General features: G+C 42.8%; 3 protein-coding genes across 5 annotated transcripts in view; 1 reads left to right on the forward strand and 2 right to left on the reverse strand.

Annotated features, from left to right (window-relative positions):
• Positions 1-842: 842 nt before the first annotated feature.
• On the reverse strand, positions 843-3598 carry foxd1 (forkhead box D1). The gene has a single exon (XM_043238540.1). The coding sequence runs from the start codon at positions 2389-2391 to the stop codon at positions 1351-1353; it is 1041 nt and encodes a 346-aa protein (XP_043094475.1). The 5' UTR covers positions 2392-3598; the 3' UTR covers positions 843-1350.
• Positions 3599-6288: 2690 nt separating this feature from the next.
• btf3 (basic transcription factor 3) lies at positions 6289-10058 on the forward strand. 2 transcript variants are annotated; one of them, XM_043239785.1, is made up of 6 exons: positions 6289-6435; positions 7103-7171; positions 7256-7369; positions 7458-7659; positions 8570-8653; positions 8732-8781. In XM_043239785.1, the coding sequence occupies exons 2-6, from the start codon at positions 7103-7105 to the stop codon at positions 8764-8766; spliced, it is 504 nt and encodes a 167-aa protein (XP_043095720.1). In that variant the 5' UTR covers positions 6289-6435; the 3' UTR covers positions 8767-8781. The 2 variants fall into 2 exon arrangements, with proteins under 2 accessions (XP_043095720.1, XP_043095721.1); XM_043239786.1 differs by lacking the exon at positions 8732-8781 and adding an exon at positions 9683-10058 and having other exon boundaries at positions 6291-6435; positions 8570-8626.
• Positions 10059-10198: 140 nt separating this feature from the next.
• The window catches only part of ankra2 (ankyrin repeat, family A (RFXANK-like), 2), a 3545-nt gene continuing 979 nt past the window's right edge, over positions 10199-12764 (reverse strand). For both annotated transcript variants that reach the window (XM_043239784.1, XM_043239783.1), the window contains exons 2-9: positions 12696-12764; positions 12450-12608; positions 12295-12360; positions 11606-11703; positions 11348-11473; positions 11035-11101; positions 10871-10951; positions 10199-10740 (exon numbers count right to left, since the gene is read on the reverse strand). The exon at positions 12696-12764 is cut by the window's right edge. In XM_043239784.1, coding sequence (XP_043095719.1) covers positions 10685-10740; positions 10871-10951; positions 11035-11101; positions 11348-11473; positions 11606-11703; positions 12295-12360; positions 12450-12608; positions 12696-12764 — 722 coding nt within the window. In that variant the 3' untranslated portion in view covers positions 10199-10684. The remainder of the gene's footprint in view (positions 10741-10870; positions 10952-11034; positions 11102-11347; positions 11474-11605; positions 11704-12294; positions 12361-12449; positions 12609-12695) is intronic.

The following is a 12764-nucleotide window of genomic DNA, read 5'->3' on the forward strand; positions in this document are numbered from 1 at the left end:
GCACATTTTAAGCAGGCTAATATAATCAGACCACGCTCTGGTTGCTTTTGGCCCGACTCGTTTATCACACCGCATTGAATAGTTTACTCGCGCGCCTTTATGATGCGAGAATAGAAAGAGTAAGGGGGGAAAAAAACATTTAATCCGTCGTAATTAATAACATGAAGTGGATTAAACACTGCATTGCTTTTAGTATTTTTTCTAAAAGAACTGCAGGAGATTCGGGAGTGTAATTGAAAAGTAATAATTATTTCTTTTAGATAATTAAAGCAGTAACATCACACACACACACACACACACACACACACATATATATATATATATATATATATATATATATATATATATATATATATATATATATATATATATATATATATATATATATATATGGTTACCTTGTTAACATTAACCAACTTCAGACAACCTTAGAAATGCAAATGTGATAACCTAATATTATTCAAATATATATTTAAATAAACAACATGATTTTGTGCTCGAAAGACATGCAAAAGCTTTAAAGACACAGTACAGCCTCATACATTAAATAACCCTCTGAGCGATAATTCAATGAATTAATCAGCAGCCGATGCAATGTTAAAGCACTTCTTAAACATGAAATTATTTTTTGTAAATATGTGTTTGGATGCCCACAAAACTGGTAGCCCGCATAGGAAATTGAATAAATGCAATTTACTATTTTTACGTGAATGAGGTGCAATCGAAATAACTGTAATCTGATTACTAGCATTTAATAAAAAAGTAGGCCTAATTCATAAAAAAAAATTTTTAAAGCTATTGAGACTATCAATGAGATCATTTCCACTCCATCTTATTTTGCAAAACAATATTTATTATTAATGGAAAAACACCGTGTAAAAAATATCACACTCCGAGTATACAATATCAAAGAATGTACATTGTTTATTAGGCTACTGAGAAGTACACGTTGTATAAAAAAATTTTCACTTTTCATTACAAAGTACAAATAATAAAATCAGTTCGCCAAACTAGAAAACATCTGCGTTTTCACACAAAATATATCATTGTAGACATTTGACAGTTTATTTTATAGCCTGTTTTAAAAAAAATGTTGTCCTGAGACGCCCTATATGCAGTGATCACCACAACCACACCGACAACGAAAAGTTCGTGGGGGCGGAAACTAAAACGTTAACATAAATATATATTTCGTATTTCACAGCTTGAATATAGGCACGAGCGCGTTGATGTCCACCATTCAGCTGCGTAAAAAAAAAAAAAAAAAAAAAAAAACAATGCAAAAAAATAATCCTACCTTAAACGCGGGAGTGTATCGCTTTAAAACGTGACGTTTAGTTTTTTAAAAAATTAACAGCCGCTAGTGCCGCTCACAATCCGGTTCGCGTAGGTTTCGTGCAAAGACGTCGGTCCGTGCAAGACTCCCGGTAGTGGGGTCGGGGAGTGCTGGGACGCTAGGGTCGGCGGAAGCACCGGGACCACCGGGGAAGTCCGTGAGGCACAATGCGAGTGCGTGGGGCTTAAAGAGCTCCCGATGATGCTGTCTATGGAGAAGGGCGAACGGTGTACCGGGGACTTGGCCGCAGTCTGTATGGGGGAAGAAAGCCCCGGGCTTAGAGGAGGATAGAAGCGGGAACGGGTGAGCTCCGTAGTGTTTGGCATGAGGGAAGGCGCGGGGATGAGAGTTCCGGTGTGAGGATGATGCCGGGACGAGGGCGGCGGCGGCGGCTGCTGCTGCTGAAAGGCGAGGAGCGCGGAATGCGCGTGATAAGACTGAAGCTGCAGGCCGTATCCGCAACCGTAAGGTCCGTAGCCGTACGCGGCGGCCGCGGGGAGGAAGCCTCCGTGGTCGCGGAGAAGTTCGGGCGCCTGCTGGCGCTTGAAGCGTTTCCGGCGGCGGAGAAAGCTGCCGTTATCAAACATGTCGGCGGACTCCGGGTCCAGCGTCCAGTAGTTGCCTTTACCGGGGTTCCCGGGCTCCCGCGGTATCTTGACGAAGCAGTCGTTTAAGGACAGGTTGTGCCGGATGGAGTTCTGCCAAGCTGGAAACTTTTCCCGGTAGTAGGGAAATCGGTTACTGATGAAGTCGCAGATCTCGCTCAGCGTCAGGCGCTTCTTGGGACTCTGGAGGATTGCCATGGTGATGAGGGCGATGTAGGAGTACGGGGGCTTCACCAGGGTGTTTTTGCTCGCCGGCTTGTAGGGGTCCCTCGCGGCGGAGGCGTCCACGCAAGACGGCGAGCCGCCGAGGAGGATCTCGTCGTGCATCTGAGCCACCTCGTCCACGTACGAGCGCGTCCGGCCGTCGCCGTCGTCTCCCTCTCCGACCACGTCGATGTCGGTCTCCTCCGAGAGCACGGACGCATCCGACATCTCGGAGCTCAGAGTCATGGCTCTCTCGGGTCCCCGATGGGCTGCGGTGTGCCGAGCCTGCGCGCTACCTGCGCTCTCGATTCGAGAGAACTCGTAAGACGCGCCGAGCGGATGCGGGAGAGGCGGAGAGGACGTGCCAGTGTGTCACCAGTGCCATAGGCTTTTAATGGATTACTGTCGGCACGGAATCAAGAGGTCGCCCAAATCCCAACATCCGCGCGCTTATTCTGTCCGGGGAGACCCTCCTAAAGGCCAGACCAGGATTCCAAAGAGGGCGGACCTTTCCGCGCGCTTTATACCGGCTCGCTGATCACATGACGACCGAGCGTCACCGCTGCTATCGAAGAGATAAAAAATATCAGTCTTTGGAAAAATTATCTAAAGAACTGCGAGGTTCATCCGTATCTTTTAAGCGCTCGGCGCTGCCGCTTTCCACGCGTTTAGCGGGATTTCTGAAATGCCGCCGTCTTCCTTTAAAACCCCATTGACTCGAAGATCAACGAATTAAGCGCGTCTTTATGGTAGGACCCTCCCTGCTATTGTTGCATTTCTCCCACGACAGGATAAAACCCCGTAGTGTGTTTTTTTGAATTGTACAGCGTGTGTCCGGGCGCGCGAGGTTTAACGCGGAGTTGTCGGCGTTTTCAGAAACGCTTTAAACGCTCACCCGGTTGTCCGCCTCAGCACGCATTCGCGGTTTGCGTGACTCCGGGAGTGCGCCGGATCGTCCGCGAGCCATTGGTAATGGAAAAAAGTCAGCTGTTAACTCGCATCAGTCACGCGGATCACGAAAGAGCATTCTAGCTCGCGAAAAAGCAGGGCACGTGCGCGCGCGCGCGCCCCGCTCCGAGAGAGGCCGACGCCGTCGTGTTCATAATTGATATCAGCTATCGGCATCTGGTCGGACGTCCCTGTTATTTCTTAAAATGTTAAACGGTTGGCATATTTGCGAGTGTGCCGAAATCGGTCGTGATTTTGCGCGTGGTATCACTGAACGGGGGAACGGACGCGGTGCGCGCTAAAGATGATGAGCGTCCGGCGAGCGAACAGGCCTCGGTTAAAACAAAGGGAGCAGCGCGTTACAATAATTAAAGCGTTGAAAGTTAATGCTGCTCGAAATGCGCAACCATATCTCATCATAATTAAACAGAAACGGGGTTCAGATTCGATTAGGCGTTACAAGTGGAAACAGAAAAAAACGCGTGGTTCTATTTATTATAAATAAAGTAAAAAATAATTTGTTGTTCCTCCTTGGACGGCGTCAGGCTTAATTTTTGTTGGCTTTACCGCGTTTGTTTTTTTGCAAAGTGACTAAATAAAGTTGCTCTCAGTGGCCTGTTTAATAGCGTGACACCTAATTGTTGAGATTCGCCGAAGAACTTATATATACGCATATGCAGAAATATTGCATTAAATAATTAAAGTGCGCATTGTTTTATGTACACCGTTAATATATGTATTGGTTTAAATGCCATAGCACCTACACTGCATTGTCATAATCATTATTATATACAATGATACTACTAATAATAACCATAATCAAACTTTTAGTTTGCTAAGAATTTTGTGGGCCTATGCTAAAAAACAAAACAAAAAAAATCAACAGCTGGCTCTGACAATTAAGAGTCAAGCCGCTCTGCCAATTAAAAGAAAAACAAAAACATAGAGAAATTGCGCATGAAGTTGGATGCTAAAACAACTTGTGGTGGGAGTGATGAAAACATACTTGTCCGAAAGACACACAACGCTGACACACAGGAACTCAAACGAAAGGTCCTTTCGGACTTCTCAAAATGAATTATCTTTCCCTTTTTTATTACAGTTCCGTGTTGGTTCTGGAGGATGCAGCGGGCATAAGGGGTATTTTTGTATGATTGCAAAAACATCTGGTCCGGTTTGATGGCCGTTTTATGGTAACTCGTGCGGTCAGGCTTGTGTATTTAACATATATTTACTTCATGCAGCAGTTATTAAGGGCTGTGAGAGTGCCACCTCGCGGCGGGTCCGTTCACACCGGCGCCGCTTTACATCCTTTTGATCGGTTTTAAATGTTTATGCAGTCTGAATCGTGTAGTGTTTTCATTCCGGATTATTAATTGACAGATATAGAAAAAATGCAGTTGTTTCGGTAGCGTCGATGTGATTTCTTGTGGTTATTTTAAAAATAATTTTGCGTACATTTATAGGCCATGCATAACGTTAAAAACATTAATGATAAAAGTGTCTCTAGCAAAACATTTCTTTTTGCAATCTTTAAATAATCTGTTTAGTTATTTTATTATTATTATTATTATTATTGCGGTGTTTGAAAGGAAAAGGAAAATGTTTTTATAACCAAAATCATGGTTAAACAGGTTAAAGTCGAACGGTTATAATGTATTCGGGACGCGTCGAAAGGCAATCGCTGGATGCTTGAACTCAAAAAAGCACACGTTTGCACGAAGAAACCGTTCAGCTGCATTAGAGACAAACGCAGAAGGCAAACCGATCTTTTATGCATATTCCGGCACATTTAATAAATTAATAAATCGTGACGCTCGAGGTCAGAAAGTCAGGAGGTCAGCAAAGGGAGCTTTCGGCGGGTCAGGAGATAGACTAAAGACAGGTAGGCCTAACGCATTTCCCAAACGAGCTCAGGTGAACTATTTTTAAATGCACTTGGGAAAAAAAATAGTTTTTCAAATATAATCAGTCTCGGCCTATTGCGCGCGCAATCCGGCATCGCGATAACTGCGATGTTCGCACCGGCTGTGGATTATTTACTTCGAATGAATCAAACAGAGCTTTTTTGTGTGTGCTTGGACGGGTCTCGAGAACACGGCGGGAACTGCGGGGAATCGCACGCGCTCTGCAGTACATTTCACGCGCGCGCAATGAAGCAGGTTTAAAGCAGACCTAAGCGATATTCTGCTGCTCTCCAACTAAGAGCGATGTTTTAAAACAGCAGCTGCGTACAGGTGCAGTAATACCCCCAAGCACGCTTTTGCATGTTCTAATCTTTCGAGTATTATTATTATTTTTCTGTTTTAACCTTTTCCCCGGTAACACCGAACGCCTGTTTAGAGACGCGTATCGTTTCTAGCTAATTCTCTAAGGCGTTTTGCATTTCCAGGCTTCATAATTTTATAGCTACGTTGTTGCTGATGTAAGATTAACCTGTTAACCCCACCTGGGCTGGTTAATTTAATTACCCTGCTCGTTTAAATAAAAAAAAGATTGTTGCTGAAAAATATCTCGTTTAAGCATCCCAGGAGAAAAACGAGTTTACCGAATAAACCGGGTTCACTCCAATTAATCTGACTTAAAACTGAATTAAGCCTGGTTTATTTTTGTAAACTTGTAAACTGATCACATATTTATCTCTGAAAGTCAACGCATTTATCCCTTAAAAATAAGCCTGGTTAAACTGACTATATATACTACATATAGTATTTTTATTTTTCTCTTTTTTTCTCTATTGTCTTTATAATAAGTTGGGCTGGGAAGAGATTATTTGTATAAGTGTATTATTTTTTGTTGTTGTTGTTGTTCAAAAAAAGTGTTACATGCGTGTATGTATACATATATTTCAATAATAAAAATAAATAAGCCTGGTTGTTTATATTTAAAAAAACTGTTTTTCTATTAGCATATAGTCTCTCTTTATTTTTCCACATTTCTCAGCATTTGTATTTGCATACCACCAAAAATGTGCAAACATCGCTCTATAGCTATTAATACATTTAATACTAATTAATTTTTACCAAGCAGTAATAGGCTAGACGTCTAAGAGATGTTATTAGGCTTATATTAAAAAAAAGCATAGGCCTGTATATCATAGACTGCACGTCGGTCATCGTGCATTGAGTAAGTTATACTCACTTACAGCACCTTACACAAATAACGCACAAAAGGGATCCGACTTCGCTGCATGAGCACTATTTTTGGCCCAGACTCGCGCGGGGCGGGCGGGAACGGTTTCTGGACCCAGCCCACCGCGTCGCATTTCAGTCTTGTCGTCACTTCCGTCATCCTCTCTCGCTTCCATCTTGCTCTCCGCGTGTGTTTGCTGCTAGCGTGCAGGTCAGTGAGGAGCTCTAAAATACTCTATTTCCCGCGCAACCGCTCCCGGTTCCGAGACCCGGGGTGAACGAGTAGCTTGTTCACCCAACGCGGCTGCTGTTTTGTCGGTGTCGGCCGCCGAAAGACGCCTGAATCGGCGTCGGCCAGACTCGGCCCTGCCGGTGGAGACCCAGGCCTGGGAGCGCGTGAGATTAGCATTCCTGCTAGCACACTTCAAACAAACTCCGCGGTCCATATCCATAATATTTATTTATAAACCGAATGCTAATATCGACGCTTAGCCTCTTGAAATTGGCCAACGGTTTTCTCGACGAGCATCGGTTTCGGAGAGAATTTCAGTCGCGTTGTTTTGCGTTTTAAACGGCTACATTTTAGTATCGACCTGGAAGCGGTACGTCGCCGATGTAGAAACTGGCTTTAATCAGTCTCTTTCTCAACGGGCCTGACGACCAATTCGCGCGGTTTGCGCTTTTTATTAGCCGCCGTTTCGCCAATAAAGGTCTCCTCTGACTTCTTCGGTGTGTTTGAAAACGATTAACGTAGTTTTGCACGCGTCAAAGTTGTCTTTCTTTCCGCTGAACGTGTCATTCAGACCGCACCCCTGCGAACTCGTTTGAGCTCTTCACACTACACGGTTATCGTTGACACGCATCTGCTTATCTTACAGATGAAAGAAACTATAATGAACCAGGAGAAATTAGCCAAGTTGCAGGCTCAAGTCCGCATCGGTGGAAAGGTAAGACTATATAATATCCGATCCCCATTGAGTTCAGGTGTCTAACAATTGTAGACAAACACTGATGGCATTTTGTTTTGGCAGGGTACCGCCCGCAGAAAGAAGAAGGTGGTCCACAGAACGGCCACCGCCGATGACAAAAAGCTCCAGTTCTCCCTCAAGAAACTGGGAGTAAATAACATCTCTGGCATCGAGGAGGTAATCGACCGAAAGCGCGCCTCATGCATTTACGAACGTGTACAATGTCGGCCTCCTGCGCGCTCATCACTCCGCTGTCGCTTTTCAGGTAAACATGTTCACAAACCAGGGCACGGTGATCCACTTCAACAATCCCAAAGTGCAGGCCTCGCTGGCAGCCAACACCTTCACCATCACGGGCCACGCAGAGACCAAGCAGCTGACGGAGATGCTGCCCTCTATCCTTAACCAGCTGGGCGCCGACAGCCTGACCAGTCTGCGCAGACTTGCAGAGGCCCTGCCCAAACAAGGTGTGCTCGGTTGTGGAAAGTGGGTTGGATCGACTGAGACGTGGCGTCGCCTTGCATTGTTTTGTTCGTTTTATGTAGCAAGCAGCATAGTGGACAGACTTGCTAACTAACAAAGTGACAGGCCTGTGTGTGTGTGTGTGTGTGTGTGTGTTGCTAACAGGTGTAAGCACATGTTCCCGGGGGAGGGGTGTGTCATTGCTGCTGGTCTGTGCCTAGAGAGTAGGCTTTAAAATAGACCTAGTTAGTTGTTTGGTTATAAATCGAGAGTGCAGAGGAATTCATAAACTGCTTTTTTGTCAGCCAAACCCCTTTTTACCGAAGATGCATTTTAAATACCCCCTGAGATTTTTAGCGTGACGCCACATTTACGTCTTAATGCAAGTAAAGTTTTATTGGGGAGGAATGTTGGTCTTGAGACTAAACCGCTTAATGCCAGTTCTGTTCTTTTAGTAAATGGCCATATCGCATGCATGCAAGCAAGACGGTTCGTTGTAGTAATTTGTTTTAATTTGACATTTACACTTGAATTAGTTTTTCCACAACTTGCAAAGCCCAGTTTGTGAAACCTCGGTCCAAAGCGAGCACGAGTTCTTTACTCTACAAGCAAAATCTGCTTTTAATCGGTAGTTTTTTGTTTGACCCCATTGGAATTTTTTTTTTCTCCCCTGATGTTGGTTAATGTACTCCTGAAGGCTTTTAATCCTGATAATTATTAGTGATATTTCTTGCTCTTTCAGGGCTCGTGATTCATCTGAGCTGATGGATCTCATAATATGGGCATGTTTAGCCATGTCATTATGGAAATCGTGTTTTGTAGACCTTTAGTCAGTGGTGTTTTTGTAAGTTCTCTAGAATCTGCAGTGTTTTTGTACACTTTTAAACTCTCCTTTTTTTTTTTTTTTTCTTGCAGCGGGTGATGGAAAGGCACCAGTAGCTGGTGTAGAGGAAGATGACGACGAAGTTCCAGGTCAGTATGTTGCCCTTTTTCATTTTTATATATATATATATATATATATATATATATATATATATATATATATATATATATATATATATATATATATATATATATATATATATAACAATCCTCTCGATTTTAAGTCATAGCGTTAACCATAAGATTATTTGCTTACGTTTTCTATTATTCCTTGTGTATTTTATGTCTCCTAGCTTGAGCTTCACAATTATTACCATATGGCTTTCTGTGCGTGTGGTAATGTAAACAAAGCGCACTTGCTTACGTTGGGCCAGCGTCTCGGCTTGTGCTGTGTAAATGTCCAAAAAAGGAGGGTCCCGGCAGGTTGTCTCGGCTCTTATGTCGTCGTCATATTCGAGTGTTTAAAATCCGCTCCATTGTTTACGAGCGCCGACGGTTCGGTTTGCTTTTCTTTTTAAAGAGAGGGGGTCGAACGCATACGGTTGCCATTACAGTTCCCCAGTTCTCCTTCCTGAGCAAACCCCAGTTAGTAACCCAAGTCTAGCACATGTACAGTATGATTACATCTCCGACGCTGCGAAATTAGCTCACCCTTGCGATGACAAAAAGGGTTAACGGCTTGTGCCATTGTGACCGTTACTGAGAATCAACCTTTTCTGTCCTCTCTGAAAACAAAGCCTTCTGTTAGTGATTTCCATTCTGATGCCCTGAGGCAGAATAGTTGATGTTCCATTTATCAGATTTCATCTCCTAAAATGCAACCTGCTTTTGATCCTCTGTGGTTTCATTTTCACAGCTGTGGACTTTTCAGTCCCCCAGTGCTCGTTTATGTTCTCTATGGAAATTACTTGCACACGTGGGCACACAAGTGAGAGAGAGAGGCACAGAAATTGCCTTTCAGATCATGTTTCTATAAACATTTACAGATTGTTTCGTGAAGATGAGATTGTTTTTCACTCCACATTTATTGGATGTCCAGTGTTTCTTCATAAATCCGGTTTTCCACAAGTGTTCAGTTTTTAATCCCTCTGAATTAATCCCTCCCTGTGAATTGTTTTACTGAATCCTTGTTTTCTCTCTTTGCAGACCTTGTGGAGAATTTCGATGAGGCTTCAAAGAATGAGGCAAATTAACGTCACGGGAAGGAAAGACGTTTGAAATCTCTGGTCTCAGCGGAGGCTTGTGGGACTTTTTTTTTTTTTTCCTTTTCTTTTATAAATATTGCATCCCTGAATCTATTATCTCTTTCGTGCACTGCTGTGACCCTCATGTGTCCGAGCTGAGAGTGTGAGATTGATGGTACCACACAAGTTCATGCACAGTTTTACAAGTGTGTGTTTGCTTGTGCGGTCCAAGAGGCATCTCTGCCTCCACCTTCCCTGTTACTGAGGCTCGCTCATTGGAGCCCATTTGAATCAACATCTGGAAATAAACATTTGCTATTGACAAAAGGCTTATTAAATACTGTTGTTTGTTTTAATTGGGGGATGATATCCCTCCATGCTGTTAACTTAGAATACGGAAGTTAGAAATGCAGTGGATTTCTACTTTTAAAGCTCTTTCTAAAAATGAGATGTTTTTCCAGAAATAAATCACACATCCTTCAGTATAAATTAAGGTTTATTTACAGTGTTGTAGCACAACTGGACAAAATGGCAATAAGTGTGACAGCTGAACTGGTACTGATTTTTTTTCATCCTGTTCTTTTCCACGTGATTAATTCTAAAGTGCCCAGATTTAGATTTACTTAATTTATAAACCATAACGCCAGTCAAGTTTAATGTGAAACAGCTTATTTTTTTTGCTTTAAATGGCAAAATAAATATCTTTTCAAATACACATTGTAACTAGGTAGAAATCAGTGACCTAATAACACACTTCACATTGAATAAAAAAAAAAAAATCAGTAGGTTCAAAACGCTGAAGTTCTGATCTCGTCAATTGTCATGTTGCTCTGTGCATTGGCTTCTTTAAAGATAGATTTAAAAAAAAAAAAATTCATATAAAGTATTCAGCAAACGTTAAATGGCATTCCCTTCATCATAATCAACACTCAAATATTCACTCAGATTCTTCTTGTTGCTATGGTTATTCTTTGATGCCTTGCAGAAGCTTCAGGAGATGACCCTCTAATACCTGTTGGACTGGGAGGCAACGATATAAGGAATTACAATGACCGTTAAAGCCAACGTAAAACAGGTATAAAAAAAACAGTATTGATTGCTTAAAATGAATAAAACGGTCACGTTTGAGGAGTAATCATGTTATAGCTACCGTTTCGGTGTCCCATCGCCACAGCCATATCCATAGCATTGAAGCCAGAGTCTGACTCCATGGTTGGGTCGGCCCCACTCTCTGTCCAGTGATCAGAAGTAAAAATCAACAAAAATGCCTAAACACCGCCGTGCAATGAAATTAGTTCAAAGTAAGCCTTTTACCTAAGAGGATTTCCACACAGCGAACGTGATTACCATGCACCGCATAGAGCAGCGGTGCTCCGCCATTCTGGAAAAACATAAGCAAGTCCGTTTTTGCTTAAGAGTGCAAGATTCAAATCATATTGAGAAGTACATTCGCACCATATAACTACCAGGAAATGTCTCCTACTCAACAAAACTGTCCTATCCATTTCCACTGGAATGCTACTACCAGCATATTTTGATAAAGGTCGCTATAGTCACGCAATATTGTATTTCACGGGTCATTGCTTCATAGGTATCCAGGCATCAAATCGATAATGTGACTGCTTACCCAATCATACTCGTTAACGTCAACTCCACAGTCGATAAGCATTCTGACGATATCCGTGTACCCTTTACTGCAGGCCAGGGACAGTGCGCTTTCCCTTCCCTTGGCCAAGAGGAGAGGATCCGCACCCTGAAAGGAGAGAGCTGTGAGTATCTGGAGATCCAGCCGATCTCGAAAGAATCGAAGAGCTAACTATTAGCTTTGCGCAGGTACGTTCGGACTAAATTTAAGCAGACGGCGCTGAAGAAATGAGGCGCTCACACTCTGTAACAGGAACTCGACCACAGCGATCTGTCCGTGAGCTGCCGCCCACATCAGTGGGGTGAATCCCTCTTCATCCTGCAGGTTTATCACAGACTCTGATTCGAAGGGAAACGGGAAAGTAAAGGTCAAGTCCTCATTTATCACGAGTTTAGACCTAGGTGCATGCATAGTTAAAAATTACGCCGTTTAAAAGTCTGGGGTCAAGTCAGGTGTCTCTTGTTTTTGAAATTACAAATTTGGCCCCGTTTCATAAATGGGGCTTAGCTTAAGCCAGGGCCAGGCCTTTAGTTAAATTAAGATATTTAAGCAACAAAAACGCCTTAGCAGAAAACATCACAGCTGTGCGTCTTGATGCAGAACAATAACACCGACTTATTTTAAGATACATCGGAGCAAGATATTTTCAGCTGAGATCTCAAACGTGCATTTTGCCTGTGAAACCGGGGGTTGCTCATTTACATTTATTCATTTAGCAGATGCTTTTAACCTTGGTTAAACTCCATTAGCTTAATGCATTAGCACAACAAGTGTTTTTATATATATATATATATATATATATATATATATATATAAAAAAATAACTGCAGCATTGGTGAGCACGAGTAACATCTACAACCCCAAACTTTAAACAGTAACGTATATGCAAGACCAAATCACTTCACTTGGATTTTTCCAAACAAACTAGCCTTGTTCTATTCGACTGGCTAAGAACACCATCTCTCCTTGCGCTGCCAGCTGATGTATAGACAGTGCTAGACAAAAAAAGAAGATAAAAATGGATATGGTTATAGTTTTAAAGATAGGATTGACATATCTTGGCAAACGAAATGAGAAGACTTACAGTGGACGAGCAGCGGTGTGGATGAGACCTCGTTTCCACGGTGTTTGTTGGTGAGCGTGGTGGACTGCTTTATTGGAGAGAAGTGCTTGGTGGTTGATGGCGTGTAAACGTGCCTAACCTGAATACCAGGTGAGGGAGACGTCTGGATATTACACTCCGCTGTAGAGAGGTAGAAACAACAGACATTTGAAACAACTTCCCATTCACCCAAAACAAGGCCGTGTCGCTCCAGCCATTCGCCTTTACCTTTAAATAACACGGAGGCCACCTCAAGATCGGAGTTCACCTGGTCCTGGATGTTTTTACTGTCTTCCT

The sequence above is a fragment of the Puntigrus tetrazona genome, chromosome 5, assembly GCF_018831695.1.
Source record: "Puntigrus tetrazona isolate hp1 chromosome 5, ASM1883169v1, whole genome shotgun sequence".
Classification (NCBI taxonomy): Eukaryota; Metazoa; Chordata; class Actinopteri; order Cypriniformes; family Cyprinidae; genus Puntigrus; species Puntigrus tetrazona.